This window comes from Hyla sarda, chromosome 4 (assembly GCF_029499605.1).
Source record: "Hyla sarda isolate aHylSar1 chromosome 4, aHylSar1.hap1, whole genome shotgun sequence".
Lineage (NCBI taxonomy): Eukaryota > Metazoa > Chordata > Amphibia > Anura > Hylidae > Hyla > Hyla sarda.
The window spans coordinates 290,024,730-290,047,058 of record NC_079192.1 but is presented as its reverse complement, the minus strand read 5'-3'; the positions used below and the strand labels follow the sequence as shown (position 1 = coordinate 290,047,058).

The 22,329-nt window shown below is 41.3% G+C and overlaps 1 protein-coding gene and 1 long non-coding RNA gene across 2 annotated transcripts in view; one reads left to right on the top strand and one right to left on the bottom strand.

Annotated features, from left to right (window-relative positions):
- The window catches only part of LOC130369339 (dynein axonemal heavy chain 3-like), a 919,716-nt gene that overhangs the window by 188,780 nt on the left and 708,607 nt on the right, over positions 1-22,329 (top strand). Inside the window, exons 14-15 of the mRNA XM_056574479.1 lie at positions 4,133-4,247; positions 16,307-16,440. Of these exons, the coding sequence (XP_056430454.1) occupies positions 4,133-4,247; positions 16,307-16,440 (249 nt within the window). The remainder of the gene's footprint in view (positions 1-4,132; positions 4,248-16,306; positions 16,441-22,329) is intronic.
- LOC130369341 (uncharacterized) overlaps positions 1-22,329 on the bottom strand; it is a 146,200-nt gene that overhangs the window by 25,791 nt on the left and 98,080 nt on the right. The gene's annotated exons all lie outside the window — the stretch shown is intronic.

Sequence of the window (22,329 nt, the reverse complement as noted above, 5' to 3'; positions counted from 1 at the left end):
TTTTTAAATCAACTGGTGCCAGAAAGTTAAGCAGATTTGTAAATTACTTCTATTAAAAAATATGTCATCCTTCCAGTACTTTTTAGGGGCTGTATACTACAGAGGAAATGCTTTTCTTTTTGGATTTCTTATGTCACGACCACAGTGCTCTCTGCTGACCTCTGCTGTCCATTTTAGGAACTGTCCAGGGCAGCATATGTTTGCTATGGGGATTTTCTCCTGCTCTGGACAGTTAATAAAAGGTCAGCAGAGAGTGGTCGTGACATAATAGAAATCCAATAAGAAAAGCATTTCCTTTGTAGTATACAGCCCCTAAAAAGTACTGGAAGGATTATGATTTTTTTTATAGTAGTTTATAAATCTGTTTAACTTTCTGGCACCAGTTGATTTAAAAACAAACGTTTTCCACGGGAGTACCCCTTTAATCCAGTTACATTTGTATTATATTGAATTTGTATTCAACATTTTTGGAAATATTTTAAAGAGATAAATAGGCATTAATCATAATGTTACAATGTTATATATATGTTTGATTTTTTTTATATAAAAGGCTATAAATTGCCTTTGTTTGTTATTTAGAATCAGATTGAATTCAATACACATTTATAATCCACATTACAGCTGAAATTTTCCAATGACCAATAAATCATGTAATCTAAGCTTCGCTAAGCTTATTGATGTTCTGTATTAAAATTGGCTTCCTGTCTTCCAATGTGATGAGATCAGTAATCCTATAATTAGCAAACCTTCATCTTCTTCAATCAATTGACTTGCTCCAGTGGACATCCTAACTTGTATATGTTGTTGTTTCCCTTTGTATATCTTGGGAAAAGACAACCTGGTCCTTTAGTAAACAATAGAAAACAAAACTTTACTAATTTACTTTTTTGTTATATCATTTACTAAGGCTACATTACCAATAATAAATAGGTAGTATGACCACCGTCACTTTACGCATTAATAACTCTAAAACGCCTTTACCAAATATTCTGATTCTGAGATTGTTTTTTCGTGACATATTCTACTTTATTTTGGTGGTAAAGTTTTGTCATTACTTGCATCCTTTTTTGGTGAAAAATCCAAAAATTTCATGAAAATTTTGAAAATTTTGCATTTTTCGAACTTTGAACCTCTCTGCTTGTAAGGAAAATGGATATTCCAAATAAATCTTATTTTTCTTCACAAATACAATATGTCCACTTTATGTTGGCATCATAAAATGGACATATTTTTACCTTTTGAAAAAATTTGAGGGCTTCAAAGTAGAGCAGCAATTTTCAAAAATGTCCCGAAAATTGGTAAATCTGCCTGGGCAGTCTAGGCATGCTAAGAGTTGTAGTTTGGCAACATCTGGAGGGCTACCATTTGGGCACCATTGTAACAGTGGTCTCCAAACTGTGACCCTCCAGATGTTGCAAAACTACCAGCATGCCCAGACAGCCTTTGGCAGTTTGGCACCCACTAGGAAGGGCAACAGTAAATATCACTTACTGCCCCTTCCTTCCCCCCACCATCTATTCCCTACCTGCGACGTGATCTCCGCTGTCTCTGCGATGATCTTCGGTCCCCACGCATCTTCTTTGCAGGTACCGGCCTCCATCTTCACCCCCCCCCCCCCCCCCGTTCTGCCCTACATCCAGGGGTGGTCAGAACGGGGGGGTTGCCATGGTCCCAGTGTCCTGCGCTGCCATTGGTCAGAATCAGTTCTGACCAATGGCAGGGGATAGGAGGAGATCGCAGCACTGCGACCTCACTCGTATCCCTCAGGAAGATCGGGGATGTCACTGACAGCTCCGATCATCCCTATTTTCCGGGTGATCAGGTCACCAGAGACCCGATCAGCCTGGAATAGCAGAAAATCGCATGTCTGAATTAACATGCGATTTTCTGCGATCGACGACATGGGGGGTCTCAGGACCCCCCTCGGTGATGTGCCGGGACACCTGCTGAATGATTTCAGCAGGCATCCTGGTCCAGTCCCCAACCGGCTAGCGGTGGGGACCAGAATTCCCACGGGCGTATGCATACGCCCCACGCCCTTAAGGACTCGGTATGCAGGGCGTATGCATATGCCCGGCGTCCTTAAGTGGTTAAGGACTCAGCCCATTTTCCCCTTAAGGACTCATCTCACCTTCTAAAAATCATAACACGTTTAATTTTGAACCTACAGACCCATATAAGGGCTTTTTTTTTGCGTCACCAATTGTACTTTGTAATGACATTACTCATTTTATAACATAATCTGCGGCGAAACAAAAATAAATTATTTGTGGGGTGAAAAAATGCCATTTTGCAAATTTTTAGGGCTTCCGTTTCTACGCAGTGCACTTTTCGGTAAAAATGACACCTTATCTTTATTCTGTAAGTCCATATGGCTACAGGGATACCCAATTTATGTAGGTTTTATTTATTTTACTACTTTAAAAAAATTATAACTACATGCACCAAAATTTGGATGTTTAAAATTGCCATATTCTGACCCCTATAACTTTTTAATTTTTTCCGGGTACAGGGCTATATAAGGGCTCATTTTTTGCGCTGTAATCCATAGTTTTCATTGGTACCATTTTGTATTGCTGGGACTTAATAAACACTTTTTATTAATATATTTATGGTATACGAACGAAGTGACCAAAAATTCAATGTTTTGGAATTTGATATTTTTTTATGTGTATGCTAACCTCATATTTTAATAGTTTGGACATTTAAGCACGTGGCGGTACCACATATGATTTTTTTTTATTACATTATTTTATTTAAAAATATGAAAAGAGGGGTGATTCAAACTTTTATCAGGGGGAGGGGGGCTTATTCTAATTTTTTAACAGGGGGCTATACTATGCAACCTTCTGATTGCATACACTGATCACTGCTATGCCACAGGCAAGTTGCAGTAGATCGCCAATCGGACGACCAGGAGGCAGATGAGGACCCTCCTGTCGCCCAGTAAGCTGATCGGGACATGGTGATCCTATCACGATAGTCCCGATCAGCTCCACTGAGCTGCCAGGATAGTTCGACTTTCATTTTAGACACCGCAATCAACTTTGATTGCGGCATCTAAAGGGTTAATGCCAGGCATCGGCCTGATCGGCGGTGCCCGGCATTAGCCGTGGGTCTTGGCTGCCCGTAACAACCCACGGGGTTGAACCCGTTCTCCACTTGTGAGAACGGTTTAAACCCCATTAGGTACGCCCTGAGTCCTTATGTGTCAGGGCGTACCTGTACACCCTGCATCCTCAAGGGGTTAAGGGGGCACTCTAGTTTAGGAGAATGTATCCCCTATCCAAATGATAGGGGAAGAGTGTCTGATCATGAGGGGTCTGACCGCTGGGACCCCTCGCGATCTTCTGCATAGCGTTTGGCTCTCCTCGTGCATGCTCCGTGTGCCGACCCCCGCTCCCTCCTTACTCCATGGGAGAGTTAAAGCACTGTACTTGCGTATCTCCTGCTCTCTCATACAGATGCATGGAGTGGGCATGTCAACCATTGCTTTATGTAATGGTTGATACAGCTTTGTGCATTTGGAGAGCCTGGGTGCCAGGCAGGAGATTGTGGCAAATATGTCCTTGCTGTTACCACACCAAGTATGTCCTTGCCCTAGACAGCATCAGGACATTGTTTGCGGATAAGAACACAATGGCCCAGATTTATCAAACTGCGTGAGAGAAAATAGAGGGATTTTCCTACAGCAGCCAATCACAGCTCAGCCAATGAGCTCTTCTGAAGTGAAAACTGAGCTGTGATTGGCTGCTGTGGCGATACTCACTAAATTTTTTCTCTCACACAGTTTGATAAATCTGCGCCAATGTTCTGATACAGGCTATTTCTGGACTTTGTGTGTCTGGCTTGGGCGTACCTGACACTGCAGGCCACACAGCAGCTGCTGTGGTGATTGTCCTTCCACTGCTTAGCACTCATTCATTAAACTTTGTTAAAAATGTCTTGCAACATGGTGATATACAGTCTCTCCTTAAAATCTATAGAATTCCTTACCCTTCAATCCCAATGAGGAACACTATAGTCCTCTTTAGCTGCAAGATAGCATTTAACTGCACATTAAATACATTTAAATAGTCTAAAGGTGTAATGTCCGTTTAAAAAAATGTTTATCTTATTTTTTTTTCTTTAGGTGTGGCATGATTTATATGGAAGCAAAAGACTTAGGATGGGAGCCACTAACTGAGTCATGGATAACTGCAAACCTTCCAGCGGTACTTTCTGTTGAAGAGAGTCAGATTGTGCAGGTAGGACCAGTGCTTTCTGCATTAACCCTGAAAGGAAAAAAAAAATATTTTCTCATGCATTTCAAACAATTCTTTGCTTCCTAGCCACTGTCAGCATTTCAACCTATAATAAATAACCTAGGCTGCGGACAGGACATTTTTTCTTTATTGTGATACCCTTACAGAAGTAATCATGCCTCTTGTCAGGTGTTCTACAGATAAAGACAAATGTTCGGCATTGCCAGACTGTCTACGCATTTTAACTGAAAACAATGAAATGCATGATTGTTGTATATTCAGAAAAAGCTATTTGTTTTGTCATGTAGACTAGAACGCCTTGACCATTGAAATAAAAATTTGGTAAAAAATCTGTGGCTTTTATTTTTCAATAGCTTAATATCTAATATAATTCTGGTTATTTAAAATTAACTGATAGATATTATATCAGTATTAGAGATGAGCAAACATTTCATAAATTGGTTCTGCCAGTTCGCTGAACTCTGGCAAAAAGTTCTGGTTCTGACCCAACTTGTACCAATATCCCCGAAACATGTGTATAACACAAGAACCAAGAACACTAAAAGCCCTGTATAACATTGTTAGATCATCTAGGAATTCATTAATGCACTTCTGAGCTGTTTTTAGGATAAAGTTCATTTCAAAGTTGCGGCGGATAAAGTTAATTTCAACGTGTTAGCTATGGGTAAATAGAGGGTACCCAGTGGTAATAGACTGAATAAAAATAATCTGCACTAGCAGATTTTTTATGCTTATTTAAAATTAATGGGGGAGATTCTACAAAACTGCAGTATTTGTACGTTGTGCTAAACTATTTTTTTTTTTTCATATTTTCAATTGGCTCTTGTCTCCCTTTGAAAATACCTTATTTTTTTGGGGCCCTTTTTTTTTTACGCCAAAATGTTTAATTGTTGCGCCCAAATTGTTGAGTTTTGCGCCACTTTTTGAAACACGTTGGAAAATAGGTGTGCCTCCAAATTGTGGACCTCTGGATGTTGCAAAACTACAACTCCCAGCATGCCCAGACAGACAACAGATGCCTGGGCATGCTGAGAGTTGTAGTTTTGAAGCATCTGGAGGGCCACAGTTTACAGACCACTATTCAGTGGTCTCGAAATTGTGGACCTACAGATGTTTCAAAACTACAACTCCCAGCATGCCCTGACAGCCAACAGATGCATGGGTATGTTGGGAGTTGTAGTTTTGGAACATCAGAAAGGCCATAGTGTGTGAGCTGATCGTCACCTGACCTGGTCGCCGCCTGCTGCCGCTGATCACTCCCACTGCTTATCGCTCCCGCTGCTGCTCGCCCCTCCTGTACTTGTTCCCCCCACTCTGCCTGGACTACCATGGGTGGGCAGAGTGGGGGAACTAACCTTTCAATCCCCCGTCCAACATTTGCTATTGGTCGGTCACTTCAGGGTGATAGGTGCTGTCTAAGACAGATCACCCTTATTTTCCAGGCAATTGGGTCATCAGAGACCTGATCAGCCAGGAATAACTGCAATCACCGTTATTGGGGGTCTCAGGACCCCTTTAGGCATTGCCACAGGATGCCTGTTGAATGAGGCAAGTACGCCCTTCATCCTTAAGTGTGAGGGCATACCTTTACGCTCTCTGTCCCCAACAGGTTTAAAAAAAAAAGGACACTTAACATTATTCCAAAATGATTTAAAGTAAAATAATTTTTTTTACACCATCTGAGAGATGGTGTGAAATTCACACCATATTTTTTATGTAATCTGGTCTCACAGGCTTTGAAAATATCATGTAAAGCAGACAATATATGTGGACATGCCCACTTTTACAAAACTGACGTGAACAGTGTAAAACGCGGGACAAAGCTCTTTGAAAATGTGGTCGATACCAACATTTTGGTGCAAAATCGATTTTTTTGGGTGCAAAATTATTTGAGAATTTCCCCCAATGTCTACAAATTGTCCTTTTTTGGAGGTAGATGCCACATAAATGTATGGAGAAAAGAAATGTTTTTTCCCAAGTGGTCCCAAATTATGCCTTTTTAGAAGTAGCAATAGGTTTTGTGCCTGGAAAATGAAGAAGCAATAAATTTAAAAGCTGTAAAAAATTTTCATTTTGGGATGTCATTAGTATGCTAGAAAGTGCACAAAAGTGAGCCAAAACCTTAAATGCATAGCTTTTTCAAAATCTGTGTTAAAACAAAATAAAAACTGGCACACTTAATTTCTAATTAAGGCTGGGTTCACACTATGATTCAACTATACAGGAACCGGATATGGCTGGGGGGAGCGAATCCAATTCATTTCAATAAGTCACTGTTTGACTCCGGTCGGCTCATTGAAATTAAGTAGATACGGGCCAGGTCCGGCTGGGACACGGGAGCGCACAGTTTTTGCTCCCCCCAGCCGTATCCGGTTCCCGTATAGTTAAATCATAGTGTGAACCCAGCCTAAAACTGATTTTACACTGACTGAACAGATGCAAAACTGCATTACTACAATCATTATATATATATATATATATATATATATATATATACACATATACACACACACACACACAGTATATATAGACCCACAGGAAAAAACTCCAGCAGCACACCCAAATCAAGTAAAACACCAGCAGTGGTTTATTGACCCACACCAAACATGCAAAGTTTCGGCGGTATCACACCGCCATTATCAAGCATAGTGCAATAGCTATGCAGCTCATTATTTATACGGTGCTCAAATAGTGATTTCATCAATCCAAATTAGCGACAAAATATTGTAAACAAATACAAAATATGTGACAATCAAAATACAGATCATATACATAGCATTACATATCATGTGTATACATATCATGACAGTATATCACTACGTGTGATCAGCATAAAAACAGAACAATACTTAGATAAAATGCATACTAGGTGTGTCACACCTGTTATCCTCATCACCATACAAACAAATAATTTGGGGGCAGATGTTTGTTTGTATATATATATATATATATATATATATATATATATATATATATATGGTCCTACGTTTATCTGTGTTGTTAAATTCTTAACACCTGCTGTCTCTAAAATGGCTGCTAAAGTTATGTGCATAGGCTTTAATAGTGGCTTTGACATCACCATATACTGCCTTCTGATTGACTGGGAGAGCTGTCAGCAAGGCATTCTGGTATTCCCTGAGGTCATGTGATCATTTCTACTCCTTTCTGCCCTACAATTGATTCTTACTTAGGAAGTTCTGCCAAACCGAACAGCCTGAGGTTCCAATTCTAGCCTAACCAAACTTTTAGCTCGGACCAAATTCAGGCTCTAGGGGTTCAGGTCGCACATCTTTAATTAGTAGATTAGATAAATAGATACCGTTAATAAATGGATATATACAGTGATCAGCCATAATATTGATTTACTGAGAGTGTAATGCAGTGAGCAGTGTTCTGCTGGGACACCTTGGGTCAAGGCATTCATGTGGATATTTTTATATGACATACTAGCTGAGTACCCAGCGTTGCCCGGTTTTTCCTTCCTAGTCCTTGTTGCGGAGGAAAATAAACAAAGGAGGAAACTTTTGACTTCATATCCCGTTCACATATATTGTTGTCATATCTCAACCCCATATCCCGTCCTCATATCCTGACCTCCTATCCCGACCTCCTATCCCGTCATCATATCTCGACCTTCTATCCCGACCTCCCATCCTGTCCTCTTATCCCGACCTCCTATCCCGTCCTCCTATCCCGTCCTCCTATCCCATCCTCCTATCCTGTCCTCCTATCCCGTCCTCCTATCCCATCCTCCTATCCCGTCATCATATCCCGACCTCCTATCCCGTCATCATATCTCGACCTTCTATCGCGACCTCCTATCCTGTCCTCTATCCCGTCCTCCTATCCCATCCTCCTATCCCGTCCTCCTATCTTGACCTCCTATCTTGACCTCCTATCTCGACCTCCTATCCCGACCTCCTATCCTGACCTCCTATCCCGACCTCCTATCCCATCCTCCTATCCTGTCCTCCTATCCCGTCCTCCTATCCCGACCTCCCATCCCGTCCATCTATCCCGACCTCCTATCTCAACCTCCTATCCCATCCTCCTATCTCGACCTCCTACTATCTCGACCTCCTATCCCGACCTCCTATCCCGTCCTCCTATCCCGTCCTCCTATCCTGACCTCCCATCCTGCCCCCCTATCCAGTCCATCTATCCCGACCTCCTATGTCGACCTCATATCCCGACCTCCTTTCCCGACCTCCGATCCTGTCCTCCTATTTCGACCTCCTATCCTGTCCTCCTATCTCGACCTCCTATCCCGACCTCCTATCACGACCTCCTATCCCGACCTCATTTCCCAACCCGTAATATGTGTACCAGGTATTGAAATATCTCCAGCCGTCTGGAAGTTATGTGGGAACATAAATTTCCCATTGATTTGCATAGGACTAACAAAAAAAACCCTGACCCTCACAAATGGGGGTAGTTAAGGGTTAAATTAACTATCCTATATTTTAAGTGGACTTATAAGTAACATGTGACCAAGTATTATCGAAATATCTCCAGCCGTTTGGAAGTTATGCAGTAACATATATTTCCCATAGACTTGTATGGGACTTTAAACATAAACCCTGCCCCTGGCAAATAGGGGTGAGTAAGGATTAAATCACCTATCCTATGTTTGTTGTTGACATATAAGTAACATGTGTGCCAAGTTTCATGTTAATATCTTTAGCTGTTTGGACGTGATGCTGGAACATACACACATACACACATACATACATACATACACACACACACACACGTTGAGTTTTATATATATATATATAACACCTACTTAAACAATATTGCAGTCAATGTGCACCTCTTTGTAACAACTATGGGGGAGATTTATTAAAACCAGTCCAGAGGAAAAGTTGCTGAGTTGCCCATAGCAACCAATCAGATCGCTTCTTTCATTTTTAACATGGCCTCAGTAAAATTAAAGAAGCAATCTGATTGGTTGCTATGGGCAACTGGACAACTTTTCCTCTGCACAGGTTTGGATAAATCTCCTCCTATATTCCCTAACAGTGATGTGGTGTCCCAGTGCCGCATTTCATTCGGGACTTATTTATCTATGGGTCCCTGTAGCCAGAGTCCCTAGGACTTAGTAATATCTGTTAGTCAGTCCGCCCCTAGTCGCCTCTATTACAGTGTATAGATTCCTAATTTATCCATAGAATAATGTACGTAGTATTATTTCTGCATATAAATGGTTAATTATTTGTTTACATGGTGTCGCAGGGCCTTCGGGTCATGTGATGCGTTCCAAGCCTCATTCTGGATTCCAGGCCTCACTTTGGTATCTCTAGCCTCATTTTGGGTTTTGCAATGTATATAGATCCTGTGATGTAAGCAATCCCATGATACCATGTAAAGTGAGTGGCAGGCGTTAGGACCAATCAAAATTGCCATGCCCCCTGCCCATATAAGGGAGCGGCGGCCATCTTATCGCTCTCTTGTTCCTGGGATAGCAAGCAAGCAAGACCTGTATAGCAGTAATCGCAGTGAGTTAGGCCTGAGACTTGCGGCAACGGCTGAATGATCTAAATTATAGAGTGTGTCATCCCCTAAGCACTCTGCAGTATCACCGGACCCAATATTTCCCCTAAATCTGGACGGATCTGCGCATCACTCCCTAAATTCAGAGACTATAAGTTTAATGCAAGGTCCGCAACTTCTGCCAGTCGCTAAACAACCTAAGAACTGTTATATGAGACTGTTACTATGCATTGGATATTGCAAGCACTGCAGTAAAGTTATTCAAGTTCAAGTTAAATATGCTTGTGAACCTTCAGTCATTTCATTGCACCTATCGCTTCTGTGAAGGGCGGCGATAGGCCGGAACATAGATTCAGCATACCAGCCCTCACCCTGGCGTCAAGAGTGAGTGGGTTAATATTAACCCCTCATATACCATCCTTACCATACACCCCCAAGGGCTACCACAGTGACATAAATAAAAGAAATGGACTCTACAGCAAATATCAAAATAGACTACTTTTATGGCATTTGATTTCACTCCCCAGGACCCAGGGCCGCCATCAGGGCATGACTGGCAGGCCTGCATACAGGGGCCTGGACAAAAGCTAGCATTATGGGGGCCAGGCAAGCCTGCACTGCTTTTTCCCCCTCTAATGCTCCTTAATGGCGTCCTGGCATTGGGGGGGGGGGTATCCAACCTGGGTAATTGCTCAGTGCCCCATCTACAACGGAGTAGAATGTGCCTGGTGTACTGGATGCTGAACAACCTTTGATGATGTTACACGGGGCGGAGCATATCTGTGCAGGATAGGAGAAGATCTTGGCAGAAGGACCTTTGGTGATGCTGTGATGATGTGGAGAAGGCGGGAGTGAGCTGTCACATGTTTCCTTTAGCCATTACTGTCGTGCTGTGTGTGGAGATCTCTGCTTCTCAGTGTAAGTAGTAAGGAGATTACATTGGGAGCAGGTCTTTTACAGTGTGTCACCCCAGTAGTAAGGAGATTACATGAGGAGGAGGTTTATTACAGGGTGTCAACCCAGTAGTAAGAGTAGTAAGCAGATTACATGAGGAGGAGGTTTTTTACAGTGTGTCACCCCAGTAGTAAGGTGATTATATGAGGAGTAGGTTTGTTACAGTGTGTCACCCCAGTGGTAAGGAGATTACATGGGGAGGGGTATGTTACAAAGTATCACCCCAGTAGTAAGGAGATTACATGAGGAGGAGGTTTATTACAGTGTGTCACCCCAGTAGTAAGGTGATTATATGAGGAGGGGGTTTGTTACAGTGTGTCACCCCAGTAGTAAGGAGATAACATGGGGAGGGGTATGTTACAAAGTATCACCCCAGTAGTAAGGAGATTACATGAGGAGGAGTTCTGTTACAGTGTATCAACCCAGCATTAAGATGATTAAATGGGGAGGGGACCTACCTATCGCTGGGGGCTTATCTATTTGGCATAAAAAAAGCCATACTCACCATCAGTCCCACACAGCTGATTCTCCAACACTCTTGGTTCTGGCTCATCACCATTACTGATGTTTCATCCCAACAGATACTGCCTGCACAGCCAATCACTAGAATCAGCAGTGTCCCGCCTCAGTCAGTGATTGGCTGAACAGGCACATGTATTGCCCCCGCACTACATCACTAGGAAAGTAGTAGTGATGAGTGGGGAGCAGGAGCCTCAGTGCCACAGCTTCCTGGATAACCCCTTTAATAGGGAGGACCTTCCTACATACTAAATTGGGGAATCTTTATAACCAATGGGGGAAATCCTACCTAGAGTGATCTACCTTCACACTCACTGTGTGGGGAACAAAAGGGGGTACTTCTATACTGTGTGTGACATCATGGGGGGGGCATTATTACCATTTTAGGCTTTATGCATGGGGAATTTGTGTAGGTTTTGAAAAGGTGAGGAGAAGGTACAGGAAAACGCAGTTCCTAAAATGTTTGTTTGACAGATTCTGCAAAGTGGATTTGGAGTCAGTGTTAGCAGAAGCTGATGAAGTGTGCTCCAGAAGTCATGCTATCAATAACTTTGAAGGAAATTACCTTACTAGGTACATAGTCTCATTTAAGAAAAGTGCAGTTTCAGTGGCCTGACAAATAATAATATAGAATATTCCTCTTTCCTTTGCTGTCATTTATCTCACTTATCACAACCACAGGATTAAGATAATATAATAGATGTGCAATGATCCCATTACAAACAGAGACCATGACAGCATACCGATCTTTTTTTATCATGAAAGATAACTTATTAGAAGGGATGGACCTTAGGGGTGTCCGCATAAAGTCGGGAGCTAAAATATAGGAAGGCAGCTTCGTCATGGGAATTGACCTGCTGACTCAATAGGGATGAGTTTGAAAGCCTTGGTTTGTTTTATTATGTAAAACTGAACCTTTTCTTTTTCCAGCTTGAAGATATTGACTTTTCTTGTAGGTCTTTAAAGTAGAATTATACTAAATGAGTCTGTGAAATGTGCTTTTGATTTCAATAAAACTAATTTATTAAAAATATCCCAAAGCTACAAAATGTGTTAAATATTACCATTTTATTCCAGTTCTGTGGAAAGTGTTTCTCAAATGTTCTCAATAGAATGAATAGAATAACATTTCTCATTTTAACAGCTACCATTGAAATGAACAATAATCATTATTAACATCTTCATTAAGCCAAGAACACTTACATATAATACGATTAGTACTATGATCTTGTATTGGAAACTGGATAATGCAAACAAACATCAGTAAGGGTATGTTCACATGGTTATAAAATCTAAGTGTATAAGTGCTTCCATGTGTAAAAAAGACTCCAAAACAGCTTAAAAATCAGCATGGTTTTTTACATATGGGATTTTTAGATGTTTTTTTTATTGGGCGTTTGTTTCAAATTCCCATTGGTTTCAATGTGAACTTCTAAACAGAACTGCGCTAAAAAAGTTTTCGTGCTGTCTTGAGCCTTCCGAATGGAAGTCAGTGGTGCAGTTTCCATAACAACCATTCAGATCAATTCTTTCACATTTTAGAGTCCTTTTTTAAATTAAAGAAGCTATCTCCACCAGGGAATTTTAAATGATTTTTTTTTTTTTTGCTTATGTGAATATACCTTAAAACAAGTTCAGCTTGATACGCAGGTAGAAATTTGTACTTTGCAATAAATAAATAGTGTTCAGATTTCAGCAAATAAAGCTTAATCCAGTATTCTGTTATACGTTGTGTATCAATTCCTAAGGGTTTTTAAAGGGGTTATACAGTAATAATAATAAAGCGTTAACTTCTTTCAAAAACAGCACCTCACCTGACCTCAGAGTGTATGTGGTAGTACAATTTGGCTCCATTCTCTTTAATTGAAGTGAGCTACAACACCACACACAATCTGCAGACAAACATGCTGCAGTTTTTTCCCCCAAAGAAATTAGATTTTTTTTTATGATTTTTGTTTCATGTTGGATAATCCCTTTAATAGTTCTGCTTGTAGACTTTAAATTTCTACTATTTTTTTCAGCTCTACCATACATTTATAGTAAAATGAAAGGTGTTACTACAAATTACAAGTGGTCACACACAAGCCCTCATATAGCTCTGTACTTGGTAAATAAAAATAGAGATATGGTTCTTGATGAGAATTTAAAAATAAAAATGAAAATTGTCCACAATCCCTAAAAAGGCCAGGCCGTTAAGGAGTTAAATTGGTACCAAAAAAGTGTTATGTATCATGGCTATTATACTTTTTTGGGGGGTAAAATAATGGGGTATATAGTTACATCAAATAGCCCTTCTTTGTAAAATGTAACCCCTTTTTAATTAAGGAACCATATTTTTTTTCTCATTATGGCTGGGTTCACATATATCAGTCGTCTGGCACAGTTTCCCTCCGGCTTGCACCGGAGGGAAACTGATGCTAGAACTGATCCCATTCATTTGAATGGGACAGTTCACAATTATCCAGCGTCTCAATTTTGATGCCGGATGGTTGGACATGCCGGAGGGCACCGGACAGGGGAACGCAGCTTGCTGCGTTCCCGTGTCCGTATCCCAGAAACAATGGACGCCGCATGCCATACAACTGATGACAAGTTGTCATCAGTTGTGGCATCAGTTGTGTGGAGATTTAGGCTGAGTTCACCTATGCCGGATGCCGGACATATGTGAACCCAGCCTTACTGAGCTATGTGAGGGCTTGTTTTTTTGTGGGACCAATCGCACTTTGTATTAATACCCTTTAAGGCTGGGTTCACATATATCAGTCATCCGGTACAGTTTCCCTCCGGCGTGCACCGTAGGGAAACTGATGCTAGAACTGATCCCATTAATTTGAATGGGACAGTTCACAATCATCCAGCGTCTCAATTTTGACGCCGGATGGTTGGACATGCCGGAGGGCACTGGACAGGGGAATGCAGCCTGCTGCATTCCCCTGTCCGTTGCCCAGAAACAATGGACGCCACATGCCATACAACTGATGACAAGTTGTCATTAGTTGTGGCATCAGTTGCGTCGAGATTAAGGCTGAGTTCACCTATGCCGGACATATGTGAACTCAGCCTTACTTTAACATAAAATACCTCCTTCCTACAGTATACTTTTTTTGGTTAGAGTTTAGATTGTGAGCCCCGGTGGGGACACGTCTGATTTGCTAACCTCTGTGCAGCACTATGGAATATGTCAGCACTATCTAAATAAATAAATAAAATAAATTGGTTGTTAACTGTACATTCATTCTCCTTCAGTTTCCACCTGTTGTTAACAAATTCTGAAAGGCTACCTGCTTCTATTCACTTTAGATAGAAAGAAAATTATTATAGTTGCGTTATTTCTAAGGCTTTACCATGCACCTATTGGTTCTAAACTTACTTTGAAGTATAACTTTTATAGATTTTTTTCCTTTAACCCCACATTTATATACTTCAGCATATGGTACTGCTGCAGAATTTTCATTTGACACTCTCTTTGTAACCAAATGGCTTTATTGAAGGCTTAACATGTTAATGACAGCACTGAGATGCTTTCCATGCAATTAGTCGGACTAATGTTCGCCTTAGGTGGGATTTATAGTACTTTGTTTTATGTAATAGGCTTATTTGGATGATTTTGGTAAAGCTCATTTCCAACATATTATTGTTATTACTTTTTTAGTAATATACCTTTCAATTTAAAAGGAGATAGGAACATTGTTCCTATGGGAAAACGTGGAACATAGGCTGTTGGTATTTTATTTATTCATATTAGAATTTGTTATTGTTCATTTTATTTGAAAATGGAAACAATGCTAAACATTATAGCATGTATATATCATTGTTTTTTTATCACATTAGGATATGCAGTAATACACCGACTGCATTTAGTTGTTTTCTGAACTTCTAGAAAATTAAATCGATTAAGTTGTGTAAATTGCATGTAATACACATAAATAATATGAAGCTAATTTTTGCATTCATATTTTCATACTATACAATGCAACAGTTTGTGGCCAAAAGCTAATGTTGTTTGGCAAACCTAATCTACAGCTATGTTGTACCAAAATATGTAAACATATGTAAATTATACAATACAGTACATTTAATGTAGTAAAAGGGACATTGGGGAGATTAAAGGAATACTCCGGTGGAAAACATTTTTTTTTATCAACTGATGCCAGAAAGTTAAACAGATTTGTAAATTACTTCTATTAAAAAATCTTAATCCTTCCAGTACTTTTTAGCTGCTGAATACTACAGAAATTATTTTCTTTTTGGAACACAGTGCTCTCTGCTGACATCATGACCACATTGCTCTCCGCTGACCTCTGATCTGTCCTCTGTCCATTTTAGGAACTGTCCAGAGCAGCATATGAGCTGAGTACAGAAATAATTTTCCACTACTGTGTTAGGCTCAAACGCTTGGAAAAAGCACCTGCATCTTCCCATGCCTCCGTGTGTATATTAAAAGCAGCAGGCATCTATCGACAACCAGGGATACTTTATGCCGCTTTATTTTGGTGTAAATAGGCCTAAAAAATGGACAATAGTTACCATGAGTCATTGCATGTTGCCATAACTGAGCCTTAAAAACACTTTAAAACTACATGAATACACTCCTAAACAGTATTAGACAGGGGTTTAGAGCTGTTAGGCTGGGTTTTAAACCTCTTTTAAGGGCTTATTTTATTGCTGGTTCGAGTTGAACCGAGTCAAACCGAACTCGCTCTTTCCGAAAAGTTCGACGGGTCTGGCCAACCAAACTTTTCAAAAGTTTGCTTAACTCTAACAGTGACCTTTGAACAGTTTAAAGAGCAGGCCTAGAAAACTCTCCCATACGAGTCAAACCCAGACTACAATTTCCTATGATTCACATCTCTAAAGGCTATTAAATGCTGTTCATGTAAGAAGTCCTAAAGGGGGAAAATAGATAAGAATAAAATAATTTCTGGCTGTAATATCAGTTTGGACCAGATTGCCAGACCACAAAGTTCTACATTAAAGATTATTTACTGTAAATATAATATGGTTTATTTGGGCTATTTGTTTAGCTTCTATACAGTGATGCAACAATAAAGTATGCTTGCCTCTTGTCTATTCAGGTGATGTGCAGATGGCTTCTTCCTGATTGCTTAGATTTTGTGGAAAAAAAGTGTAAATTTGTCATTCAGACCTCTCCTATGCATCTTACAATGTCAATGCTCAAGATCTATGAATCCTTGTTGAGTAATGTCAGGTAAGGTATCTGCACTCTTTTATGAACTTAACATAATGGTCTCTGCTTTGTAAGATTCTGAGATCAGATTTCCAATGTGAAGTTTTGACTGTATGAGCTTGTTTTTATCCAATAGTGAATAAGAATGTTATACTGTACCTATCTCGTTTGGGTTGAGAGGTTTATCTTTAAAATTAATTTAAGTCTAAAACATTTTTAGAGAAATTCTGTTCTATGCATTTCTACTATACATGCATCTAATATATATGCATATTGTATAGTAATAAATTAGTTGCGGGAGCAAAAGGTAAGAAACCCATGTTGAATAATGAGCAAAATAATACAGCTTTAAAGGGAACCTATCATGAGATTTTTACCATATGTAAAGCATGTCAATGCGTTATATATGTGGTAAAATCTTCTTTACTATCCCTGGGAGACATCCTGAGTTGTATAGTTTAGTTGTGTTTACAGTAATAATTCTCTTGAAGTGTGCCAAATAACAAAATGGACAGTAAGCACATTGGGAGAGATTTATCATTAGGTGTCTATTGTAGACACAGATCTACCCCTTTACACTGCTTGTCTAATTTACACTCTTGCTCAAAAATGACAAAAGTTGCGCATGTCCTTTGATAAATTTTGCACAAATATAGAAACGCCCCCCCTCGATCTACCGTGCACTCCTTCTCTACCTCACACTTCACAGAGCTGCACTTCACAGAGCTGTGGCATTTTCCCGCGGTACACTGCTTACATAGCTAGAAGTGCCGGAGCAGCAGTGTGTGCCGAACAAAACTGTGCACAAAAGTTAAATCATAAATCTTTATGAAGTATACAGAATGTCTGGGTTTAAAAAATATGTAATTTTGCTAAAAAATCTGTCCCGTTACCTCTATATCAGTATTACCAACAGAATGCCTCCAAATGTTGCAAAACTTGGCGTGCTGGGAGTTGCAGTTTTGCAACAGCTGGAGGCACCCTGGTTGGTAAACACTGGGGATGAGAGAACTGAATCTGACAAATCCGAATTAGTTAAACATTTTAGGAATCGCTTCATTAAACTTCATTTAGTGCAGTCCCGACTCCAGGGCATCTAAAATGGCAGATTCACATGTGAGGACATGGGGAAAGGAATACTGGGAAGGTGGGAACAAGGGTAAGTGGGATGACCCTGAATCACATGCAGCATGCAGCCTACCAGCAGCCAGCCACCCCTGTGATGTCACAGCCCTATATAATTGGCAGCCATCTTGCAGCCAGTCACTTCAACCTTTTATTTCTGAGAGAGAGAGGGACAGACAGCAGGGTGTGTTGCACAGAAAAGCATTTTTACAGCAGTGATTCACCTCCCAGTCACATCAGCATTCTGTTGCAGAGAGAGAGGGACAGAGAGCAGTGTGTTGCACAGAAAAGCTTTAACGAAGAGATTCACCTCAAGCCCAAATCCAGCCTAGAAGCACTGATTGGAAAGAAAGTAAGATTGAGAGAGAGAGAGAGAGAGTGTGCAATTTTGGGTGTAGTACACAGCGACTGTGTGCTGCAGCACTGGTGTGTAATGCTGGGGTTGTAGACAAATACTGTTTTAAGCTTACTGGAGCGAATTGTCCTTCCCTCATAAGTGCATACCACACACGTACATCTAAGTGGTGTACCATTTTGTTCCTATTAAAGTCTTAAGGGCCTAGATACTGTGAAAGGCCAGGCAAAAGTATACACCTGCAGGTGTTGTAGACAAATACTGTTTTAAGCATAGTGGAGCGCATTGTCCTCCCCTAATAAGTGCATACCACATACGTACATCTAAGTGGTGTACCATTTTGCTCCTGTTAAAGTTTTAAGGGCCTAAATACTGTGAGAGGCCAGCCAAAAGTACAGACCTGCTGGTGTTGTAGACAAATACTGTTTTAAGCGTAGTGGAGCCTAATGTACTCCCCTCACATACACACTAAGTATGTCAGGCAGAGAAGTGCCAGGACGTGCACAGAGTAGTGTCAGAGGCCTAAATTCATCAGGCAGAGGTCGTAGAAGACTAGGGGCGAGTGGCAGCAGGAGTCACAGCGAGAAGCCTGATCTCCCTGTATCAGCTAGCGGTCGTGTCTCGACCAGCAACCCATCTGCCGTCATCAGTTGGTTAACACGCTCATCCACTTCATCACAAGTGACATCTGAAACCCCCAGTCAACAGTCAGTGGGTTCCTCAGACACAACCCTCAGTTGGCATGGCCCGGGAGCAGTCCCTGTCCTCCCATTGCCTCTGTCCTATGATGTTCCCTCCCCCACAGAAGTATCTTATGCTGTGGGTTCAGCTCCACTATTTAGTGAGGACGATCTACTAGAGGACAGTCAGCAGCTACTGCCCAGCCAAGAAGTGGAGGAGACATCCGCTGCTTCCTCTGCTAGCCACGCAAGTAGTGATGAGGAAAGTGGTGTGGGAGGTGGTTTGCAAGCATTCAGGCTCCTGAAGAAGAGACTGTTGAGGAGCCTGAGGATGACATCAGTAACATGCAGACACAACTCAATGATGATGAAGCCGATCGCACATGGGAGCCTGATGCAGAAGGGGATTCATCATCATCAGGAGAAGAAGGTTGCAGGTTGCCTGTGAGGCAGCAGCTGAACCAGCAAGGTGGTAGCATGGTTGGCAGTCAGCATGGTGGCAGAAGTGGAAAGTCTGGAGCCAAACGGCCCACGGGTAGACCACCTGCTTCACGGCAGCCTACCTTCCCGGGAGGTAGTGGAGCAAGGGCTCCAGGAGTGAACGGCAGGAGCAGTCAATCACTGCGGATTGTTGGTGGGAAAATCAGCTACTTGGAGGTGTGGCAGTTTTTCATAAAGCATCCAGAGGATGTTAACCTGGCAACATGCAAGATGTGTCGGCAGAAGGTGAAGCATGCTCAGGGTCCCAATGTTGGCACCACGACCCTGCATCAATATATGCAGTGTCACCATGAAGCACCCTGGGAGAACCGTGGCTCTGATGTGCTGGTCCAGCCTGCTGCATCACCCAGTGGCACGCTGTTCCCTGTTTCAGCCAGCCAAAGCTCCACCACTTCAGCCGAAGGGAGCATGTGTCATACCCATCCTCTGTCGCTCCAGATGCTCCTGCTCCTCCTACTTCGAGTCAGTCATTCCACCAGCAATCCATCGGCGAAGCCATGTCCAAGAGGCAACAGTATGCGCCCACTCATCCAACGGCGCAAAAGCTTAATGTGATCCTCTCCAAGTTGCTGGTGCTGCAGTCCCTCCCTTTTCAAGTGGTGGACTCTGCACCTTTCAGAGAACTAATGGCTTGTGCCGAGCCGAGGTGGAGAGTCCCAAGCCGTCATTTCTTTGCAAAGAAGGCAGTACCAGCCCTGCACAATTTTGTGGAACAGAACATGGGCCAGTCCTTGAGCCTGTTGCTGTGTACCAAAGTGCACGGCAGCGCCGACGTGTGAAGCTGTAACTACATAGTAACATAGTCCATCAAGTTCAACCTATAACCCTAATGAGTCTCTACTGAGTTGATATAGATCTAGAATCCATAACCTAATGTTATTATTCTCCAAAAATGCATCCAGACCCCTTTTAAATTCTTTTACAGAGTTCACCATGACCACCTCCTCTGGCAGAGAATTCCACAGTCTCGCTGCTCATACAGTAAAAAAAACCCCGTCTGTGCTGGTGTAGAAACCTTCTTTCCTCTAGACGTAGAGGATGCCCCGTTGTTAAATATATACAGTTCTGGGTATAAATAGATCAGGGGAGAGATCTCTGTACGGCCCCCTGATATATTTATACATAGTTATTAGGTCGCCCCTAAGCCTTCTTTTTTCTAAAATAAATAACCCCAATTCTGATAATCTTTCTGGGTACTGTAGTCCTCCCATTCCCCATATTACCCTGGTTGCCTGTCTTTGAACCCTCTCCAGCTCCACTGTATCTCTCTTGTACACTGGTGCCCAGTACTGTACACAGTATTCCATGTGTGGTCTGACTAGTAATTTGTACAGCTGTAGAATTATTTCCTTGTCGCGGGCATCTATGCCCCTATTGATGCACCCCATGATTTTATTTGCCTTGTCAGCAGCTGCTCGACACTGGTCACTACAGCTAAATTTCCTATTAACTAAGACTCCCAAGTCCTTTTCCATGCCAGTTGTCCCAAGTGTTCTCCCATTTAATACACAATCCCATCCAGGATTTTTCTTCCCCATGTGCATTACCTTACATTTATCAGTGTTGAACCTCATCTGCCACTTCTCAGCCCAAACCTCCAACCTATCCAGATACATTTGTAACATTGCACTGTCCTCTATAGTGTTTACCGCTTTACAGAGTTTAGTATCATCTGCAAAGATTGCTACTTTACTATTCAACCCCTCTACAAGATCATTAATGAATATATTAAATAGAACAGGACCCAAGACTGACCCCTGTGGTATCCCACTTGTAACAGTCACCCAATCAGAATAAGTACCATTAATAACCACCCTGTTTCCTATCACTGAGCCAGTTACTCACCTACTTGCACACATTTTCCCCCAGGTCAAGCATTAGCATTTTATGCACCAACCGTTTATGTGGCACCGTATCAAATGCTTTGGAAAAATCCAAATATGTCACATTGGTCCAGTCTGGAGCTCACCTCCTCATAAAAGATGATCAGTTTAGTTTGACAGGACCGATCCCTCTTAAAGCCATGATGATATGGAGTCATACATTTATTTTTATCAAGAGACTCCAAAATAGCATCCCTTAGAAAACCCTCAAACAATTTACATACAACGGAAGTTAAACTAACAGGCCTATAATTCCCGGGATCATCTCTTGACTCCTTTTTAAATATTGGCACCCCATTTGCCATGCGCCAGTCCTGGGGAATAGTCCCTGTTACTATAGAGTCCCTGAATATAAAAAATAGGGGTCTGTCTATTACATTACTTAAGTCTTTTAAAACACGAGGGTGAATGCCATCTGGACCCGACGATTTGTCTATTTTGATTTTTTGTAGGTGACACTGTACTTCTTCCTGGGTTAGACAGGTGACCTGCACTGGGGAGTTTACCCTTTCTCGCTGTATTTCACCAGGCATTTCATTTTCCTCGGTGAATACAGTGGAGAAGAATGTGTTTAATATATTTGCTTTTTCCTGATCCCCGTTTATAATTTCTTCCTCATAATTTTTTAAAGGGCCAACACTTTCATTTTTAACCTTTTTGCTATTTACAGTGGGGATCAAAAGTTTGGGCACCCCGGGTAAAAATTTGTATTAATGTGCATAAAGAAGCTAAGGAAAAATGGAAAAATCTCCAAAGAGCATCAAATTACAGATTAGACATTCTTATAATATGTCAACAAAAGTTAGATTTTTTTAAACATATTTTACACTTTCAAAATAACAGAAAACAAAAAAATGGCGTCTGCAAAAGTTTGGGCACCCTGCAGAATTTATAGCATTCACTGCCCCCTTTGCTAAGCTGAGACCTGTCAGTGTCATGGATTGTTCTCAATCATCATCTGGGAAGACCAGATGATGTCAATCTCTAAGGTTCTAAATGCCCAGACTCATCTGACCTTGCCCTAACAATCAGCACCACGGGTTCTTCTAAGCAGTTGTCTAGAAATCTGCAACTGAAAATAGTTGACGCTCACAAAGCTGGAGAAGGCTATAAGAAGATAGCAAAACGTTTTCAGATGTCAACATCCTCTGTTCGGAATGTAATTAAGAAATGGCAGTCAAGAAATAGAGTAATCAGAAGAAAACCTCTTCTACGTCCTCACCACAAAAATCAGCGTTTGAACTTTGCAAATGAACATATAGACAAGCCTGATGCATTTTGGAAACAAGTTCTATGGACTGATGAGGTTAAAATTTCACTTTTTGGCTGGAATGAGCAAAGGTACGTTTGGAGAAGAAGGGGAACA